The sequence below is a fragment of the Zea mays genome, chromosome 8 (assembly GCF_902167145.1).
Source record: "Zea mays cultivar B73 chromosome 8, Zm-B73-REFERENCE-NAM-5.0, whole genome shotgun sequence".
NCBI classification, from domain to species: Eukaryota; Viridiplantae; Streptophyta; class Magnoliopsida; order Poales; family Poaceae; genus Zea; species Zea mays.
This window is the reverse complement of record NC_050103.1, coordinates 165,873,130-165,894,964: the sequence shown is the minus strand read 5'-3', so window position 1 is coordinate 165,894,964 and position 21,835 is coordinate 165,873,130. Positions and strand designations below refer to the sequence as shown.

The 21,835-nt window shown below is 42.7% G+C and overlaps 1 protein-coding gene and 4 non-coding genes across 5 annotated transcripts; all 5 read right to left on the bottom strand.

The window, feature by feature from the left end:
- Positions 1-10,711: 10,711 nt before the first annotated feature.
- LOC103636316 (uncharacterized) lies at positions 10,712-12,611 on the bottom strand. Its single transcript, NM_001326434.1, has 2 exons — positions 12,515-12,611; positions 10,712-11,235 (listed from the first exon to the last, which is right to left on the bottom strand). Exon 2 carries the CDS (start codon positions 11,121-11,123, stop codon positions 10,869-10,871), a length of 255 nt encoding a protein of 84 aa, NP_001313363.1. The 5' UTR covers positions 11,124-11,235; positions 12,515-12,611; the 3' UTR covers positions 10,712-10,868.
- On the bottom strand, positions 11,653-11,792 carry LOC111590051 (small nucleolar RNA snoR77). Its single transcript, XR_004852341.1, has one exon. It is a non-coding gene; the product is annotated as a small nucleolar RNA snoR77 (small nucleolar RNA).
- Positions 11,859-11,966, bottom strand: LOC111590048 (small nucleolar RNA snoR100). The gene has a single exon (XR_004852338.1). It is a non-coding gene; the product is annotated as a small nucleolar RNA snoR100 (small nucleolar RNA).
- Positions 12,106-12,180, bottom strand: LOC111590027 (small nucleolar RNA Z155). Its single transcript, XR_004852320.1, has one exon. It is a non-coding gene; the product is annotated as a small nucleolar RNA Z155 (small nucleolar RNA).
- LOC111589997 (small nucleolar RNA R41) lies at positions 12,288-12,368 on the bottom strand. Its single transcript, XR_004852294.1, has one exon. It is a non-coding gene; the product is annotated as a small nucleolar RNA R41 (small nucleolar RNA).
- Positions 12,612-21,835: the final 9,224 nt, after the last annotated feature.

Below are 21,835 nucleotides of genomic sequence, written 5' to 3'. Positions count from 1 at the left end.
CATCTAACCGTATTCTCTCTCCGCATTAGAGGCATGTGTCTTTTTATTCCAATATGCTAAATTTTATTAGAGTAGTCCAAACATCCAATGAGCAAACATCCAATGAGCTAAACTTTAGCTCTTCAATTTATACTAGTATGGTGCCCGTGCGTTGCTACGGTTTTTCTTTATTCATATCCGAAGGAGCATTGCTACGATTTTTCTTTGTTCATATACAAAGGAACATTGCTCAATCTAAATCCGAATTAATGTAGAAAAATCTAGTTCCTAGACCAAATAAGTAGCACAAACATCAACTTTCAAATCCGATCGAACATATTGGTGATGTGCTCGTACGTTGTCATAGAATGTTGTCACAGAAGTTAAAAATTAATATAAAATATAGATACGGAACAACAAACATCATTATGATATGCAAAATCCGTGTGACAAAATCACTGTAAATATCATACAAGGGTAGTATGTAATATTATTATAAATATACTAGTATGGTGCCCGTGCGTTGCTACGGTTTTTCTTTGTTCATATCCGAAGGAGCATTGCTACGATTTTTCTTTGTTCATATACAAAGGAACATTGCTCAATCTAAATCCGAATTAATGTAGAAAAATCTAGTTCCTAGACCAAATAAGTAGCACAAACATCAACTTTCAAATCCGAACGAACATATTGGTGATGTGCTCGTACGTTGTCATAGAATGTTGTCACAGAAGTTAAAAATTAATATAAAATATAGATACGGAACAACAAACATCATTATGATATGCAAAATCCGTGTGACAAAATCACTGTAAATATCATACAAGGGTAGTATGTAATATTATTATAAATATATAATATTGTTATAAATATGTAATATTGTTATAAATATGTCGACTTAAATAGAATGATATGATGTGGAACAAATATTATAATATCATACAAACTATTTAAAAAATTAATATAGAATTTTAAATGATAGGAAAATATATCAACAATTGTATATTAATCTAATCTTTTTAGCGATATCGATAGAAATTACGAAGTGTTGGAGGCTACCATTGTTTTTTGTCCATGAGTCGAGGGTGCTGGGAACTCAATCATGGCCAATATGCTCCCCCAAGGAGAGCACCACTGCTTCTTGGTCAACGCCGGCGATGGTCACCTCTTTTGGGTCATAGACATGCAGGGAGAAAGCCTTCAAGGTAGGAACCACTATGTTCTCCATCAATCCCGATGGATATGGGAGTTTGGACCATGTCATCCCTGATGATACTTGCCTCCACACTGCATTGTAGCCGAGTAGCCTAGAAGAGTATGAAGTCGCCTACATTCACAAATACATCACCAATATATGTTTTTCAGATACATGTAGGGCTCAATGTTTTATCAACTCGTACAAAGCAACACTCAACTCTCCCGGGCTTGTCAAAAATATGATATCACCATGGCTTCCTCTCCTGTGTTTATGTCCATCGTCTGTCACGACCTCTAAACCAATTGTATCAAATGTTATCCCAAAAATTCTCGAGAAGTCACCATGATGGAACATATTAAAATGGTTGTAATGGCAAATAGAGACGTTAAAAAGTTGCTCCCACACTGGCATATCAGATCTAGCAACTGCCCAACAAGGTTTCAGCACTTCCATTGATCCACTCACGATAATCTGCTCTTTACTACCATTTCGACCAACAACCAACACCAAAAGATCACTATCACCCAACACTTGTGCAAGTGGATGCCCCCAACAATAAACAAAAACATTGTTGCAGTTGCAGCTAGCAAACGAGAAACAAATGCTCAACCCAATGCACGTCAATCACCTTAAAAGTAATAGCTACAGAAGGCGACATTTTACTTATATTTTGCAGAGTAGCATTTTCAGTGTGAGCATTCATAAAAGTTGATGAAGTGGGACACTAAAATAAGAATTCATGAACGAAATAGTACTGATTGCACGCAACCGAAATTGTAGTTGGTTAGCAAAGATTATATGCGCAAAGTACCCCTGTTACCAGCCGATAAAGAAAAGATACATGATATATAGGAACATAGTTGAGATAGCATTGACTAAAGCTACAAATTCCAAAAGGCAGCAGCGAAAAAAGATGCAGCCCACAACTTCACTTAGTAATATTGGCAAGAGTGGTCGAGTGGGGGAATTAATGCGCCCTTAATTATAGGATTCTGTTTTTCCTAACGCAATTCTAACCCATTTTGCCAATTCCTACCCTACACATCGATGACTTGAAAAAACACCCCCCTCAAAAACTTGGTTGCCATCCGAAATAAACTGACATGTAATGGCCTTCATGTGATGTGCTAGAGTTTCAAAATGTCTAGTGCTACAAAAAAAGGACAATAGGTAAATTATGGCAGTATAGGGAGACAATCGACCTTGCAAGGGCAAAGACACATCAATCACTCTCATGATATAATTGTCCAAGCAACTGATGACATGAACCCCACTGTCACACATGCAAAAGTATTCAATCATGGACATGTTAATTGCACCAAGAGTTTGGATTGAGTTAATGCACCTGCATGTTATTGTTGTTCTCGTCATCATCACATGCTCACAAGGCGTAATATAGTCGACGCAGGTGAATTTGGCTTGGACTTATTTTACCATACCTTTTTTACTGGCAGTAACGAACCAATGACTGTCGACATTAAACTCCTCATCTAGCAATCAGAAAATGACAGTTTTATAATAATTGGAATGCAACTGGGAGATCTAGATCGAGACGGTTTTAGCTAGCCTTCTGCTTAGTGCGATGCAAAGGTTGCCATCATGCTAGTAATGAGTACTAATGTTACAACAAATGAAAATAGTGAAAGAGTACTTGGTGTTGCTCTTTGATTAATGCTCTCCATGCACTTGCAGTAAAAACACATACTTGACAGTTTACCATGCATGTCTAATTTAATTACCTTGCGGTAAGGCACATGAGCTCTGCTCCGGTAGTATAAAACATAGAGCAGCACTGGATCCATGACCAAAATAAGCCCCATGCGTAACTCCAATATAAATTTGTGCTATCCTTAGATATTGGGAAAAGTCTATTTGACCCTCTTCGTACAGATGGAAAAGAAATTATGTAAATGATAAAAAAAGCTAACCTAGGAATTCACCTCTCCTTCCATTTAGTATTCAGCTAAGTCATAAGTGCCTAATTGGCCACCAAACTTTAAATTTGTCACGGGAATAATACAAAAGTATTAATTTGGATATCACACAGTCATACAAATCTAGCAGTAGTAGAACCCGTAGTTAACCCTATCATGACAGAATCGTACCAAAGCTAGCACAATATCAGGGTAAAAAACTGAGGCCACCAGATGTCAAACATGGGCATGTTCGTGGCGGAGATGAGCAGCAACTCATACCAGCTGTTGGGCATGTCGGAGCGGGGCATGCTGCCTGTCTTCTTCGCGCGACATGATAGCTAGATATTACTAACTTGTCACCAGAAGTCTGGTGATAAGAAACTTAGTATTAATTTTGGTTTTCAATTCTTTAAATGTCTCTGCAAAATCATAATCAACTGTGTATGGACGGTGAATGATAGCATCTATATATGTTCAAATACATATTTATGGTACATCACATAAAGGAATATGCTAGTGAGTATTTGTATCTAGGACCCACTTTCAAGAATCAAATGCACCAACTCTGTAGAAGTCTAGCTCAACCTACTCAGAAGCTTGAATGTCCTCTGATCCGAAGAAACTGAAATGGAGTAAAAAGTTTCAAGGGCACCTAAAGTACAATTGTTAGATTATATCCCCAAGTGCAAAATTAGTAAAGGTTAGTTTGTGGTTAATGTCACTGCTTTTCCTTTGCAACTATTGCTGAGAAACTGTTTTCAAACTCTTATTTTAAAAATTAGACATGGATTAGACAAAAATCTGCTACGAAACCATTGTTCTTTTCTGGCAACAAATTGAAGCAGTGTCCTTCAAGCCGGCTGGTCGTATATTGACATTAATCTTTCCCTGAAACCTTGAGCACTTTTCACAACCAAAGGGCAGATCAGGACATCATTATTAAGAAAAGGACAATTTTCATGCTAAGTTACAAATCATCATCTCGAAAGCCCTTTCAGATACTATACTTAGACTGTTCTATCAATTCAAAATGGTACCGAAGAGTTTTAGCAAAACCATCATAATCCTAAACTAATTTAGATGAAATAACATGGCAAAAATGCATACCTGAATGGTTGCTCAAATGACAGCAGCAAGGGAACCCAGTTCGAGAATGGCACAACCCACCGTTCAATGAACCAGACAAAGAGGCCAAGCTAGATAAAAAAGGGCAGCATGGGTTGCTCCACCATGGCCTAGTTAAAGAACACCCGAGCATCCCTGACTCTTGTCATACAGTTTCTACGAATTGGTCCATGAGGACGATAATCTACCCCATGGCCACAGACTTCAGCAGCAGCATGAACCCAAATACATGGAAGAGCAGGAGGGAACATGAACATCTCACGGCTATTATAAAAACATCGCAAAATATAATATTTCTAAAAACATTAATACATTTAAAAATAGAGTACAATATAAACATCTCAAACGCACCAAAAAACAAGATAATGAACCACCTCTTATTTAATAAAGACAATATGTAACGTCAGTATGGAATATTATTGAGCACTAAATAAATTAGAAAAGTTTCAGTTGAATCTACTTCTTTTCTTATCGCTTTCACAAATCCAAGTCATATGACAATCTAAAATAAATGTTTGCTATCTAAAAAACACCCAATACGGGTACCCGAATCATCAATAGCAGTGGGGAATGGACCAATAATTGGAGCTCTCACCGGATTGGAGACTGACGAGCAGCCGAAGGCGATGCTCTTAAGCTGTCGCATCATATGCATCCTCCTCCCTTAGAGGGTGCCGACCGATGCAGCCCAACAGTGATTCTTCACCTCGCCTTCGTCTGACCTCGTCGCCCAGCTCCTCCACCGCCCTCGCGATGCAGCCTCGTCGCTGCTGGAGGTGGCTTTGCCCTGCCTTCGTCTGACCACGTCGCCCAGCTCCTCCACTGCCCTCGCAATGCAGCCTCGGCCTTCACGACTACCACACCGCTCCATCAAAAAGGGCCTCGCCGCCGGATGGTATGCCTCGCAATAGGGTGGGAAGAAGCAACAACGACTGCACATAGTCATCACCGTGGTTCCCATCGCTCGGTCTAGCAGCGGCGTGGGGTATGTGCGGCATGGAGCAGGAGAGCGCGTGCAATCTAGGGAGGAGGAAGATGAATTCGAGCGAGAGGTGGATAGGCCTCGGCTCGTGCAAAGCGTTGGAAGAAAGAGCGGAGATTGGAGCTCCCTCCGCATTCGGTGTGGAGATTAAAGGCGGCGGCTGGGGGCGGAGACACGATTCAGAGCGCGCTCGCGATGGGGAGGGCCAGACGGGAGGGAGGCAAAGATGGCAGGCGTCCGGTGCACGCTCGGAGGAGAACGGGGATGTCAGGTTGTGCGGGTGGGCATGGGTCCGGCGTCTACTTGCGGGAGCGGCGGCGCCGGAGACGGGATGTGTGGGGCGCGGATGGCGCAGAGTGGGTGGGGTGGAGGCGGGGGCATACACAGGTGTGGACGCCCACACTGCTGTCTTATAGAGTAGTAGTAGATAATATTGTTATAAATATGTAATATTGTTATAAATATGTCGACTTAAATAGAATGATATGATGTGGAACAAATATTATAATATCATACAAACTATTTAAAAAATCAATATAGAATTTTAAATGATAGGAAAATATATCAACAATTGTATATTAATCTAATCTTTTTAGCGATATCGATAGAAATTACGAAGTGTTGGAGGCTACCATTGTTTTTTGTCCATGAGTCGAGGGTGCTGGGAACTCAATCATGGCCAATATGCTCCCCCAAGGAGAGCACCACTGCTTCTTGGTCAACGCCGGCGATGGTCACCTCTTTTGGGTCATAGACATGCAGGGAGAAAGCCTTCAAGGTAGGCACCACTATGTTCTCCATCAATCCCGATGGATATGGGAGTTTGGACCATGTCATCCCTGATGATACTTGCCTCCACACTGCATTGTAGCCGAGTAGCCTAGAAGAGTATGAAGTCGCCTACATTCACAAATACATCACCAATATATGTTTTTCAGATACATGTAGGGCTCAATGTTTTATCAACTCGTACAAAGCAACACTCAACTCTCCCGGGCTTGTCAAAAATATGATATCACCATGGCTTCCTCTCCTGTGTTTATGTCCATCGTCTGTCACGACCTCTAAACCAATTGTATCAAATGTTATCCCAAAAATTCTCGAGAAGTCACCATGATGGAACATATTAAAATGGTTGTAATGGCAAATAGAGACGTTAAAAAGTTGCTCCCACACTGGCATATCAGATCTAGCAACTGCCCAACAAGGTTTCAGCACTTCCATTGATCCACTCACGATAATCTGCTCTTTACTACCATTTCGACCAACAACCAACACCAAAAGATCACTATCACCCAACACTTGTGCAAGTGGATGCCCCCAACAATAAACAAAAACATTGTTGCAGTTGCAGCTAGCAAACGAGAAACAAATGCTCAACCCAATGCACGTCAATCACCTTAAAAGTAATAGCTACAGAAGGCGACATTTTACTTATATTTTGCAGAGTAGCATTTTCAGTGTGAGCATTCATAAAAGTTGATGAAGTGGGACACTAAAATAAGAATTCATGAACGAAATAGTACTGATTGCACGCAACCGAAATTGTAGTTGGTTAGCAAAGATTATATGCGCAAAGTACCCCTGTTACCAGCCGATAAAGAAAAGATACATGATATATAGGAACATAGTTGAGATAGCATTGACTAAAGCTACAAATTCCAAAAGGCAGCAGCGAAAAAAGATGCAGCCCACAACTTCACTTAGTAATATTGGCAAGAGTGGTCGAGTGGGGGAATTAATGCGCCCTTAATTATAGGATTCTGTTTTTCCTAACGCAATTCTAACCCATTTTGCCAATTCCTACCCTACACATCGATGACTTGAAAAAACACCCCCCTCAAAAACTTGGTTGCCATCCGAAATAAACTGACATGTAATGGCCTTCATGTGATGTGCTAGAGTTTCAAAATGTCTAGTGCTACAAAAAAAGGACAATAGGTAAATTATGGCAGTATAGGGAGACAATCGACCTTGCAAGGGCAAAGACACATCAATCACTCTCATGATATAATTGTCCAAGCAACTGATGACATGAACCCCACTGTCACACATGCAAAAGTATTCAATCATGGACATGTTAATTGCACCAAGAGTTTGGATTGAGTTAATGCACCTGCATGTTATTGTTGTTCTCGTCATCATCACATGCTCACAAGGCGTAATATAGTCGACGCAGGTGAATTTGGCTTGGACTTATTTTACCATACCTTTTTTACTGGCAGTAACGAACCAATGACTGTCGACATTAAACTCCTCATCTAGCAATCAGAAAATGACAGTTTTATAATAATTGGAATGCAACTGGGAGATCTAGATCGAGACGGTTTTAGCTAGCCTTCTGCTTAGTGCGATGCAAAGGTTGCCATCATGCTAGTAATGAGTACTAATGTTACAACAAATGAAAATAGTGAAAGAGTACTTGGTGTTGCTCTTTGATTAATGCTCTCCATGCACTTGCAGTAAAAACACATACTTGACAGTTTACCATGCATGTCTAATTTAATTACCTTGCGGTAAGGCACATGAGCTCTGCTCCGGTAGTATAAAACATAGAGCAGCACTGGATCCATGACCAAAATAAGCCCCATGCGTAACTCCAATATAAATTTGTGCTATCCTTAGATATTGGGAAAAGTCTATTTGACCCTCTTCGTACAGATGGAAAAGAAATTATGTAAATGATAAAAAAAGCTAACCTAGGAATTCACCTCTCCTTCCATTTAGTATTCAGCTAAGTCATAAGTGCCTAATTGGCCACCAAACTTTAAATTTGTCACGGGAATAATACAAAAGTATTAATTTGGATATCACACAGTCATACAAATCTAGCAGTAGTAGAACCCGTAGTTAACCCTATCATGACAGAATCGTACCAAAGCTAGCACAATATCAGGGTAAAAAACTGAGGCCACCAGATGTCAAACATGGGCATGTTCGTGGCGGAGATGAGCAGCAACTCATACCAGCTGTTGGGCATGTCGGAGCGGGGCATGCTGCCTGTCTTCTTCGCGCGACATGATAGCTAGATATTACTAACTTGTCACCAGAAGTCTGGTGATAAGAAACTTAGTATTAATTTTGGTTTTCAATTCTTTAAATGTCTCTGCAAAATCATAATCAACTGTGTATGGACGGTGAATGATAGCATCTATATATGTTCAAATACATATTTATGGTACATCACATAAAGGAATATGCTAGTGAGTATTTGTATCTAGGACCCACTTTCAAGAATCAAATGCACCAACTCTGTAGAAGTCTAGCTCAACCTACTCAGAAGCTTGAATGTCCTCTGATCCGAAGAAACTGAAGTGGAGTAAAAAGTTTCAAGGGCACCTAAAGTACAATTGTTAGATTATATCCCCAAGTGCAAAATTAGTAAAGGTTAGTTTGTGGTTAATGTCACTGCTTTTCCTTTGCAACTATTGCTGAGAAACTGTTTTCAAACTCTTATTTTAAAAATTAGACATGGATTAGACAAAAATCTGCTACGAAACCATTGTTCTTTTCTGGCAACAAATTGAAGCAGTGTCCTTCAAGCCGGCTGGTCGTATATTGACATTAATCTTTCCCTGAAACCTTGAGCACTTTTCACAACCAAAGGGCAGATCAGGACATCATTATTAAGAAAAGGACAATTTTCATGCTAAGTTACAAATCATCATCTCGAAAGCCCTTTCAGATACTATACTTAGACTGTTCTATCAATTCAAAATGGTACCGAAGAGTTTTAGCAAAACCATCATAATCCTAAACTAATTTAGATGAAATAACATGGCAAAAATGCATACCTGAATGGTTGCTCAAATGACAGCAGCAAGGGAACCCAGTTCGAGAATGGCACAACCCACCGTTCAATGAACGAGACAAAGAGGCCAAGCTAGATAAAAAAGGGCAGCATGGGTTGCTCCACCATGGCCTAGTTAAAGAACACCCGAGCATCCCTGACTCTTGTCATACAGTTTCTGCGAATTGGTCCATGAGGACGATAATCTACCCCATGGCCACAGACTTCAGCAGCAGCATGAACCCAAATACATGGAAGAGCAGGAGGGAACATGAACATCTCACGGCTATTATAAAAACATCGCAAAATATAATATTTCTAAAAACATTAATACATTTAAAAATAGAGTACAATATAAACATCTCAAACGCACCAAAAAACAAGATAATGAACCACCTCTTATTTAATAAAGACAATATGTAACGTCAGTATGGAATATTATTGAGCACTAAATAAATTAGAAAAGTTTCAGTTGAATCTACTTCTTTTCTTATCGCTTTCACAAATCCAAGTCATATGACAATCTAAAATAAATGTTTGCTATCTAAAAAACACCCAATACGGGTACCCGAATCATCAATAGCAGTGGGGAATGGACCAATAATTGGAGCTCTCACCGGATTGGAGACTGACGAGCAGCCGAAGGCGATGCTCTTAAGCTGTCGCATCATATGCATCCTCCTCTCTTAGAGGGTGCCGACCGATGCAGCCCAACAGTGATTCTTCACCTCGCCTTCGTCTGACCTCGTCGCCCAGCTCCTCCACCGCCCTCGCGATGCAGCCTCGTCGCTGCTGGAGGTGGCTTTGCCCTGCCTTCGTCTGACCACGTCGCCCAGCTCCTCCACTGCCCTCGCAATGCAGCCTCGGCCTTCACGACTACCACACCGCTCCATCAAAAAGGGCCTCGCCGCCGGATGGTATGCCTCGCAATAGGGTGGGAAGAAGCAACAACGACTGCACATAGTCATCACCGTGGTTCCCATCGCTCGGTCTAGCAGCGGCGTGGGGTATGTGCGGCATGGAGCAGGAGAGCGCGTGCAATCTAGGGAGGAGGAAGATGAATTCGAGCGAGAGGTGGATAGGCCTCGGCTCGTGCAAAGCGTTGGAAGAAAGAGCGGAGATTGGAGCTCCCTCCGCATTCGGTGTGGAGATTAAAGGCGGCGGCTGGGGGCGGAGACACGATTCAGAGCGCGCTCGCGATGGGGAGGGCCGGACGGGAGGGAGGCAAAGATGGCAGGCGTCCGGTGCACGCTCGGAGGAGAACGGGGATGTCAGGTTGTGCGGGTGGGCATGGGTCCGGCGTCTACTTGCGGGAGCGGCGGCGCCGGAGACGGGATGTGTGGGGCGCGGATGGCGCAGAGTGGGTGGGGTGGAGGCGGGGGCATACACAGGTGTGGACGCCCACACTGCTGTCTTATAGAGTAGTAGTAGATAGCTAAAGTTTATCAGGAAGTTGAGATTAAGGGGGTGTTTGGTTACACCCGCTAAAATTTAGCTCATGTCCCATTGAATGTTTTGAACCTCCGTTCCGGGTATTAAATGTAGTCGGATTATAAAACTAATTTGTCAGCTGAAGATTAAAAGACGAGATGAATCTAGTCCAGTTGGTTAGGTCTATATTTCATACTCCTATTTAAAAGTCAAACGCTTGATGTGACCCGGGCTAAACTTTAGCAGGAGCAACCAAACACCCCCTAAAACGGAACCTAAAACATTGAAATACAAACACAATCATATGTCCAATTAATATAATATGGGGTGGGAAAAGAGAGAGTGGGGTAAGGAAAATAGAAACAAGCCGTAAGGTTTCTTCCTCTCTTCTTGCATGCTTCTATTGTTGTTGTGTTCCTTCGGATATGGAGACAGGCGATATTGCCTTTAGTTGCAGAGTGTGTTAGCTGAGATAGTTATTGGAGATGCTAGTTTGTTGTTTGCGTCTTCTTCATATATATCGGTTACTCTCCTGATGCTGCAATCAGTTTGTCCATACATGTAACACGTTTCTCTTTTGACTTCAGCACTAGCAATCTTTCTTCCATTTCTTTTATACTTCTGTTGCCAACAGCACAGACATGAGAAGCAGGAGCTCTTCTCAAGTGGCGACGATGGAAGGTGGTGTGAAGGGCTAAACATTTTCTTCTTTTTTTTGGTGACTGCCAGATGATCGACGGAAGGTGGTGTGGAGGGCAACTTCTGATATAACCCTCCTTGCCTAACTCTTGTTCATTAAATTTTAGTTGGACGCCTGAAGAATGGAAAATCAGCTGAATTTAGAAATCTCGGTTGAAGCTTCAGATTTATATTTGATTTCTGTTTAATCTTTAGGTTTCCGTTGCCAACTGAAATTCTATTTCTATATATGCATTTTGGCCTTCAATATTTTGTTCATGGAGAAGATTTGCACCATCAGCACATTATTTTACCGAAGCTATACAAAGTTCATTAGTAATTGACTTAGGATGTTCAACTAGTTTCTTGTGATCAGTACGGTTTCATCTAAACATGAATACAGACTCTAGCTTAATTGGAACGAAGAACATGATCCATCGGCACAAAATCTCAATCCAAACAGCTCTCCTCAGCCACAACGAAAACCAGCACAAAAGGATCCAGCGAACAACAAAACAGCTAACAAGGCTCAGCAACATTGATAATGTTAGGGTATGTTCTTAAGATTTACTAGACCAGCCTCAACGGGGGGAAGTGACCTCCCCACCTCAACCGATCTGAAGACCAAAAGATTTTCTTCTCCGAGCAACGCAACACCTCCATTGACATTGAGATCGGACAAAGGGGCTGCCTGAATCGTCGCTCATTAAAATCCATTCAAAAAGACGTCACAGTTCGCAAGAGAATCTAAGCTAGCGCGCGTGTAGGTCGAATCCAGGCCCGCGAGATCAGAGCCCGAGGGCATCAAAGCGAGCAGACATGCAGACCTCCTCCTTCTCCGTGCACACTACCATGCTTCCTTCCTGTGTTCATCATCCAGAGCATCGGCTTATTGTGCACGGACAACACACAAACACATACCAGGTTGAAACAAAAAACAAACGGCAACGTTCGACTTCAAGAGCAAAATAAATACTACGAACAAGTTCAAAAGGCAAGAATTTGGAGTCGATCAGATAATTGTAGTCTGATATTTGGGTCAACACTGAAGTTTCTGTCAAGGCTTATCATCCCATCAACAAAGCAAATCCTACCCTCGCGCATCATTTTTAGGGGTAAAAAAATATCAGATGACAACCGAACCAGAGAAAAAGCGAAGATTAATCAAACAGAAAAGCGAGATCTTAATAAAGGCTCAGAAGGATCCATTGGTTTCTATCGTCAGGAGTCAGAAAATAGGTAGGTGTTTTTGGTCATCACAGCCTTCAGTCAATCAGATGAAGCGACAAAAAAAACCAAGGGAGAAAACGTGAGAATCGAAATCAAAATCCGACGAGAAAACAGGGAATGGATTGGAGACCGTAAATGGACCATCGTGCAGCTCCACCCGTCAGACGATGGATGAACAATCAAACCTGACGATTCGTGTGGCTGCGGGGCGGCGGAAGGGTAGGATTGCGGCACAGCGGAGGACAGGAGGTAACCGTCGTTTATATAGGGGGTGATGTGATTTGTGGGTTAGGGTTTCCGGGGACTCGCTCGAGTGTTGCTAGATTAACAGCACCCTCTGAGTGGGTCGGCCCAGTTAGTTCTCCAACTAGCCTCGCGGGAGGCCATCCACGGCCGGCCCAAGGGTAGTGAGTTTGCATTTGCGTGAGGAAGGAAACGAGAATGTTACGTAGATGCTATACCTATGGGCCTATGTGTGGCCCAAAAGTGCACACGCCGCTGATTTGAAGCAGCTTTTCTGGTCGTCGACGTTTATCTGTGTCTTCAGATGCCCATGACGGAGAGACGGTGGTCAGGCCCAGACGTGATGGGCCCAGTCCGACGCTGGAGAAACCACACGCCCGCAGCGTACCCGCCGGCGGTTGCCCCCCATCTCCACGTGGACACCCAGTTAGCTTGCGGCATCATTTTGGGTGAAGAAATCAATGGATCTTCTGGTTGCTCTTGTTGAGAACTACGTCACCACAGATCACCAGATCCGCTCCCTTCCCTCCCGTCAACAGTAGAGACGCAAGAAGCTGTAGAGTACCCGTCTCTCTTCCCATTAGCACGACAGAGGAAACACAATAGACACGATGTAGGGTTGGGCCTCTGGCCTCTTTCTCTTCTCTATTCCATATGAGGGGTACATGTTCTATATATAGAGACGTGATAGCCCTCAGGGCTATATTCGGTATTTGCCCACATAACCCTTTATTAGGGTTTCTCAACACTCCCCCTTGGGCGAATACCGCGACCAACACATGCCTCGTTAAAACTCCAAAAAACCCAGTGGAAAAAATATGGAGAAAGAGTGCATGGTGATACAAATCGCATTTGCACTTTGTTGCCTCGTTAAAAACCTCATGTGAGAAACTTCAAGAAAACTCACCAAGGGAAAAAGAGTACAACAGTTGTCATCGGGACAGATTTCGATCCTCTGGGATCTAGATTCTACCGAATCTTCTACAAAGGCTAACTTTAGAAATGTGCTCCCCCTGATCCTTGCAAAACTGTATCAATATGGCAAAATATTTTCTTCTGGAAGTATATGCACATATAGATTTAGCAAACAGATTGCATATCCTTGCAAAGATTGTTTCAGGAACTTCACCTCAACTCACTTCTAGGATACACGAGGTAAGTGCACGTATCAACATAAATAAGCCACTTCGACTAGTGGTGTTCGATCGACTAGATCTACATATTTGATAGAAACTTCCATAAAGGTTCACATATTGATCATCAAGCTGACGCCTTCAGGGCATAGAATATGACATTTATTGTCACACGATTGTGATCAATATAAGCATTCGCTCCCCCTGACGATGACATATGTCAAAGTCGTTATCCCTCATAACTCAAGCATATTCTTCAAGATATATGTCTCATTGTTCATCTGGAATAACGAGAATGAATGAGGTTGGGGTGCTATCATTTTCTATCTTACACCACAATTTATACATAGTTGTGCAAAGCAAGTAACATGTCCTTATATAGGACTTAGGGGATAATATAGTTGCAATAGTACATATTCTAAATATGACACATCGCTCTAGGCGTTCATCCATTGCAACATCTATGATGATGTAACAAAAGTCCATCTAAGATCGTAATCCATCGGGGATTTTTCATCGATCAGATACATCGTTATAGTCTGTCATTCTGGCACAATGAGGATATTTTGCCAGTAACACCTAAACCTTATAGGTTTCTGCCATCAGGGCTTTAGAGGATACCGTAATTCCACATCTAGTGGAAATTACCATGAGTAAAACTCATGGAATGCACATGTGTTTATTCGGTGAACTTCAAGTCCTTTGGTACCTCATCTTATTCCTTTTCGGGTCTGTATGGGTCTTTATCCCTTTATAGGGATTATCAAACTTTGGTGTTCAACACAGACTTTATTTCTTCTGGAAAGGTTCCATCAAGGAACTATAATCTCATCTAGGAGATATTCTCTCTACATAGAAGAGTGTTAATTCGTCAGGAATGTATTATTCGGTATGAGATTTATATGTTGCATATTTATAATTCAAATATATGGATCCTCCTAGGATCTCATGACGGATCTTCAGAATCCTATTAACTGCATAATTTAATTCATGCCATTTGCCAGATATATTACATAGCGGAACAGTGTTTATTCAACACATACGTGGGATGGGTCTCTCACAAGACCACTTGAACCATCGCATTCACCACACATTATTTCAATAGTGCCCATAAATGTCCGAACTTCAAGCTCGTGACTTTCATTTTACGATTATTGGTTCAGCCTCGATTGCATTTATCAATGACCCGATAAGAGAGCTTAAAGCACTCATGCCTAAGACTTTGTTTTGGATCCATTTGCAATCTAGAGGAGCAAGATAAGTGTCGACATATTTGTCTCCCACATTTAATAATGATCTTCGTCATTTCCCAAAACGAAAGATTCATTGTTCCGTATTCCCAGCACAATGATATTGCGCGCATTGCTAGGAACTTCATCATCAAGATGAACCTCTTCGTGAGGCAAATCACCAACAGGGTGAATTAATCGGAGGAGAGTTATCACAGACCACGTGAATCTGCAATCAGAACATATGCTTTGACTCAGGCTGATGGATCATATTCGCAGGCGTCCCCGAAAATAGATCAAATGCCAATAAGTCAAATGTGGATATGATATTAATCCCGGGTATATCCACATCTACATCAGGTAGAAGCATTCAGACCAATATGGTTACTCCTCAACGATTTCTGGCAAACTCCATATACATAGGAGTACACACCGAACGACATATTCAGTTTGACTTTTGTGTGTTTAATAGAATATTGAGGCATTACACTATATGGGCATTCCTCCCCCTAATGCCGAGATATTCTAAAAGCATACATATAAAATCCCCAACCACAATCATCCAGTTGTGGCCAATGTATGCTATTGTGGTGATTTATTTGGGAAAGCTTACACACATTACAGATAGGGGTTTTATGCAGTGCGCTTTGCACTTAGATTAATGTAGTGGCATGAATACTACATATTTGTCCTTCAACATGAAGGGTTAGTCTCAACATCCAGCGAGACATGCAACAACAAGTTGCTTCATGGTTACAATTCTGCAAACTTATTGTTACTACTACCAAATGCATAGTCAATCATTAAGATTTATACTAACATGCACAACACTATTTTATCCATAAGGGTCCTTTAGGGGCTCATGAATACCATACGTCGTTTGGAGCCATTAGGTGACTTCAGATCAACAAGTAAAATGACCATCAGGGTCTAGCGCTCACAAGAACATTCACTGGTTGTATTGTGCTTTGAGACACATAGGAAAAATGTGTGTGTTTATATTGGTAGTAAAGTGCACGGCATCAGGCCAATGCTGCCAAGCAGATATTTTTGTTATGCAGAGATGTATAGTCCAACTCGTTTTACCATTGCCCATTGTTTACCCAATTACTCATACCGGTCTGAAATCGGGTTTCAAGTTATGCAACATTTTTTAAGGTATTATAATTTTGGGAGAGAACTTATAACAATAGTCAAATATTTATGGTGTTACCAGCAGGGCAAATATTTCTCCTCATATTATATATCAACTTGTTCTATAAAGCATTATTTCGATCTCTTCATTGTTCAGCAAAAAGAGAAGCTTTGGAATAGAACAGACAAGGCCAATAATTCACTTTTTATCTGGGAAAACCACCATATAACTAGCTTTTCATGAAACAAATGATGATAACTGCTTGGCAAGAACAAAACAAGACTAGTATCCGCCTAGGATCCGTCTTCAACAACAGATAGTACTACTCTCATACGAAGGAGTCATCAAGACTAGGGAGAATACAACAAGTCTCCATAAGATCTTTATATTTCTATCACAAATTATCATCACTAGTAGTCTAGTGGTCAAGACATATGGCTCTTCTGGCTCCGAGGACCAAGAATATGTTAATGTCTAATTTAGCTACAAGCTTTGTGGTGATGTGAGATTTCATAGTTATTTGTCTACTCTTCTCACTTCTGGTAGATCGGAGGTAGATAATGGTAAGCATGCCAAAGGGTGGAATTCAGTGTAGTTCGGCTACATAAACCTCATGTATGTGTCCATTCAGGTCCGACCTTTACCATTTAGTTTACAGTGTATACCAAACTTGTCAAAAGACTATCTGAGAGCACCTAGAGGGGGGGTGAATAGGTGATCCTGTAGAACTTAAAAACTTAAGCCACAAAACTTTGATTAAGCGTTAGTACAGTTAATGCCAAGTGGCTAGAGAGAAGATCTTGCACAATACGATAACCACAAGGAATTCAACACAGAGAAGACACAGTGGTTTATCCCGTGGTTCGGCCAAGTACAAAACTTGCCTACTCCACGTTGTGGCGTCCCGACGGACGAGAGTTGCACTCAACTCCTCTCAAGTGATCCAATGATCAACTTGAATACCACAGTTAGGGGTGGAAACGAGCCGAGCCGAGCTCGGCTCGGCTCAGCTCGCTGCGGCTCGTTCACGCAACGAGCTCGGCTCGGCTTGGCTCGCTCATCTAGCGAGCTCGGAAAAGCGGCTCGGCTCAGCTCGTTCCAGGCTCGCGAGCCGGCTCGCCGAGCCAACGAGCCCAGCCATAAATTTAAATCTACTCTCTAAATTATAATATAAAATCTTAAAAATATTTTAAATAACATATTTTAAATTAGTAAAATAGATATATCACTAATATAATATAGAAAATAGATTATTTTTGTATAGTAATCTCAAATAACATAAATTATTGTCTACTTTGTACTAATATTATATGCTAATTAAGATTTTATGTAACAAATTGTTGTTGGATCGAGCCACGAGCCAGCTCGCGAGCTGCACCGAGCCGAGCCGAGCTGGCTCGCTCTTTTCACGAGCCACAAAAACAGGCTCGGCTCGGGCTCGTTCTGAGCGTCGAGCCGATCCGAGCCGAGCCGAGCTGCTGCGAGCCCGAGCCAGCTCGTCGAGCTCGAGCTTTTTTTCCAGCCCTAACCACAGTGTTATGCTTTTCTTTTCTTATCGCGTTCGCGAGGAATCTCCACAACTTGGAGTCTCTCGCCCTTACACTTGAAGTTCACAAAGAAGCACGGAGTAAGGGAGGGAAGCAACACACACAAATCCACAGCAAAATGCGCACACACACGGCCAAGAATCGAGCTCAAAAGACTATCTCAAAGTTCTCACTAGAACGGAGCTCGAATCACTGAGAATGACAAACGAATGCGCAAAGACTGAGTGTGGATGATCAAGAATGCTCTAAGGTTGCTTGGTGTACTCCTCCATGCGCCTAGGGGTCCCTTTTATAGCCCCAAGGCAGCTAGGAGCCGTTGAGAACAAATCTGGAAGGCCATCCTTGCCTTCTGTCGTCGGGCGCACCGGACAGTCCGGTGCACACCGGACAGTGTCCGGTGCCCGATTTCCTTCCTTAAATGGCGAAGCCGACCGTTGGCAGACTTGGAGCCGTTGGCGCACCGGACATGTCCGGTGCCCCCTTCTAGCCGTTGGCTCGGCCACGTGTCCCGCGCAGATCGCGCGGCCGACCGTTGGCCCGGCCGACCGTTGGCTCACCGGACAGTCCGGTGTACACCGGACAGTCCGGTGAATTTTAGTCGTACGCTGTCGGTGAATTCCCGAGAGCGGCCACTTCACGCCGAGTCAGCCTGGCGCACCGGACACTGTCCTGTGCACCAGCGGACAGTCCGGTGTGCCAGACTGAGCTGAGTCTTGGCTGTACACAGTCAAACCTTTTTCACCTCTTTTCTTTTCTTCTTCTTTCTGTTTCTAACACTTAGACAAGTATATTAGTACACAAAACCAATGTACTAAGGCTTAGAAACATACCTTTACTCTTGATTTGCACTTTGTTCATCCATGAGCATAAATTCACATTTAAGCACTTGTGTTGGCACTCAATCACCAAAATACTTAGAAATGACCCAAGGGCACATTTCTCTTTCAATCTCCCCCTTTTTGGTGATTTATGCCAACACAACATCGGAGTGCAGTGGAAGTCTTGTATAGTCCAAGTCCACCTTTTCCTTTCAATCCTCCTTTGAGGCTAAAACAACCAAACTCAAGCATATGGTTAGTCTCAAAGGGTCAAGTTGTAGCAGAACTCCCCCTAAATATGTGCATCACTTACACAAGGACTTGTGAGGTCCTGGGAATGTTTGTACAACTTGAGCACCACAATAAGCAACAAAATGCAGAATGAACATGATCAAAGGCATAAACACATGTATGCTACAATTCAATCCAAGTTCCGCGAATCTAAGACATTTAGCTCACTACGCAACCTGCAAAAGGTCTTCTCATCTAGAGGCTTGGTAAATGAAAGTCGCCTAGAGGGGGGGTGAATAGGGCGAAACTGAAATTTATAAATATAAGCACAACTACAAGCCGAGTTAGCGTTAGAAATAAAATCGAGTCCGTGAGAGAGGGCGGAAAACAAATCCCAAGCAAATAAACAAGTAAGACACGGAGATTTGTTTTACCGAGGTTCGGTTCTTGCAAACCTACTCCCCGTTGAGGAGGCCACAAAGGCCGGGTCTCTTTCAACCCTTCCCTCTCTCAAACGATCCACAGATCGAGTGAGCTTTCTCTTCTCAATCACTTGGAACACAAAGTTCCCGCAAGGACCATCACAAGATTGGTGTCTCTTGCCTCAATTACAAGTGAGTTTGATTGCAAAGAAAGGATCAAGAAAGAAGAAAGCAATCCAAGCGCAAGAGCTCGAAAGAACACAAGCAAATCACTCTCTCTAGTCACTATGGTGTTGTGTGGAATTTGGAGAGGATTTGATCTCTTTGGTGTGTCTAGAATTGAATGCTAGAGCTCTTGTAGTAGTTGGGAAGTGGAAAACTTGGATGCAATGAATGGTGGGGTGGTTGGGGTATTTATAGCCCCAACCACCAAACTTGACCGTTGGCTGGGTTGTCTGTTCGATGGCGCACCGGACAGTCCGGTGCGCACCGGACAGTTCGGTGCCCCCTGCCACGTCATCACTGCCGTTGGATTCTGACCGTTGGAGCTTCTGACTTGTGGGCCCGCCTGGGTGTCCGGTGCACACCGGACAGGTACTGTTCCTTGTCCGGTGTGCCAGTATGGGCACGCCTGCCATCTGCGCGCGCAGAGCGCGCATTAAATGCGCGGCAGAGAGCCGTTGGCGCGGAGATAGCCGTTGCACCGTAGTCGCACCGGACAGTCCGGTGCACACCGGACAGTCCGGTGATTTTTAGCGGACTAGCCGTTGGCGTTTCCCGAAGCTGGCGAGTTCCTGAGGCCGACCTCCCTTGGCGCACCGGACACTGTCCGGTGTACACCGGACAGTCCGGTGAATTATAGCGCGAGTGCCTCTGGAAATTCCCGAAGGTGGCGAGTTTGAGTCTGAGTCCCCCTGGTGCACCGGACATGTCCGGTGGCACACCGGACAGTCCGGTGCGCCAGACCAGGGGTGCCTTCGGTTGCCCCTTTGCTCCTTTGTTGAATCCAAAACTTGGTCTTTTTATTGGCTGAGTGTGAACCTTTTACACCTGTATAATCTATACACTTGGGCAAACAAGTTAGTCCAAAGATTTGTGTTGGGCAATTCAACTACCAAAAATATATAGGAACTAGGTGTAAGCCTAATTCCCTTTCAATCTCCCCCTTTTTGGTGATTGATGCCAACACAAACCAAAGCAAATATAGAAGTGCATAATTGATCTAGTTTGCATGATGTAAGTGTAAAGGTTGCTTGGAATTTAGCCAATATTATTACTTACAAGATATGCATGAATTGTTTCTTATTTATAACTTTTTGGACCACGCTTTCACCACATGTTTTGTTTTTGCAAACTCTTTTGTAAATCATTTTCAAAGTTCTTTTGCAAATAGTCAAAGGTAAATGAATAAGATTTTTGCAAAGCATTTTCAAGATTTGAAATTTTCTCCCCCTGTTTCAAATGCTTTTCTTTTGACTAAACAAAACTCTCCCTAAAGGAGATCCTCCTCTTAGTGTTCAAGAGGGTTTTGATATATCATTTTTTGAAATACTACTTTCTCCCCCTTTTGAATACAATAGGATACCAATTGATAAATACTTCTTGGAAAACACTAAGTTTTTGAAATTGGTGGTGGTGCGGTCCTTTTGCTTTGGGCTCCTTTCTCCCCCTTTTTGGCATGAATCGCCAAAAACGGAATCATTAGAGCCCTCAAAGTAGTTTCTTCCCCTTTGGTCATAAACAAATGAGTTAGGATTATACCAAAGACGAAGTCCTTTTGCTTTCTCCCCCAAGGATGGAGAGAGGTATGTAGCGACGGCGAAGGTTGAGTTACGGAGTGGAAGCCTTTTTGTCTTCGCCGAAGACTCCAATTTCCTTTCAATATACCTATGACTTGGTTTGAAATAGACTTGAGAACACATTAGTCATAGCATAGGAAGGGGATACGATCAAAGATATATAAATGAGCTATGTGTGCAATCTAACAAAAGAAATTGCGCGAATCAAGAATATTGAGCTCATGCCTAAGTTTGTTAAAAGATTGTTCATCAAGAGGCTTGGTAAAGATATCGGCTAATTGATCTTTAGTGTTAATGTAAGAAATCTCGATATCTCCCTTTTGTTGGTGATCCCTAAGAAAATGATACCGAATGGCTATGTGTTTAGTGCGGCTATGCTCGACGGGATTGTCGGCCATTTTGATTGCACTCTCATTATCACATAGCAAAGGGACTTTGGTTAATTTGTAACCGTAGTCCCGCAGGGTTTGCCTCATCCAAAGCAATTGCGCGCAACAATGACCTGCTGCAATGTACTCGGCTTCGGCGGTGGAAACAGCGACCGAATTTTGCTTCTTTGAAGCCCAAGACACCAAGGATCTTCCCAAGAACTGGCAAGTCCCCGATGTGCTCTTCCTATTGATTTTGCACCCCGCCCAATCGGCATCCGAATAACCAATTAAGTCAAATGTGGATCCCCTAGGATACCAAAGCCCAAACTTAGGAGTATAAGCCAAATATCTCAAGATTCGTTTCACGGCCGTAAGGTGAGCTTCCTTAGGGTCGGCTTGGAATCTTGCACACATGCATACGGAAAGCATAATATCTGGTCGAGATGCACATAAATAGAGTAAAGAACCTATCATCGACCGGTATACCTTTTGATCCACGGACTTACCTCCCGTGTCGAGGTCGAGATGCCCATTTGTTCCCATGGGTGTCTTGATGGGTTTGGCATCCTTCATCCCAA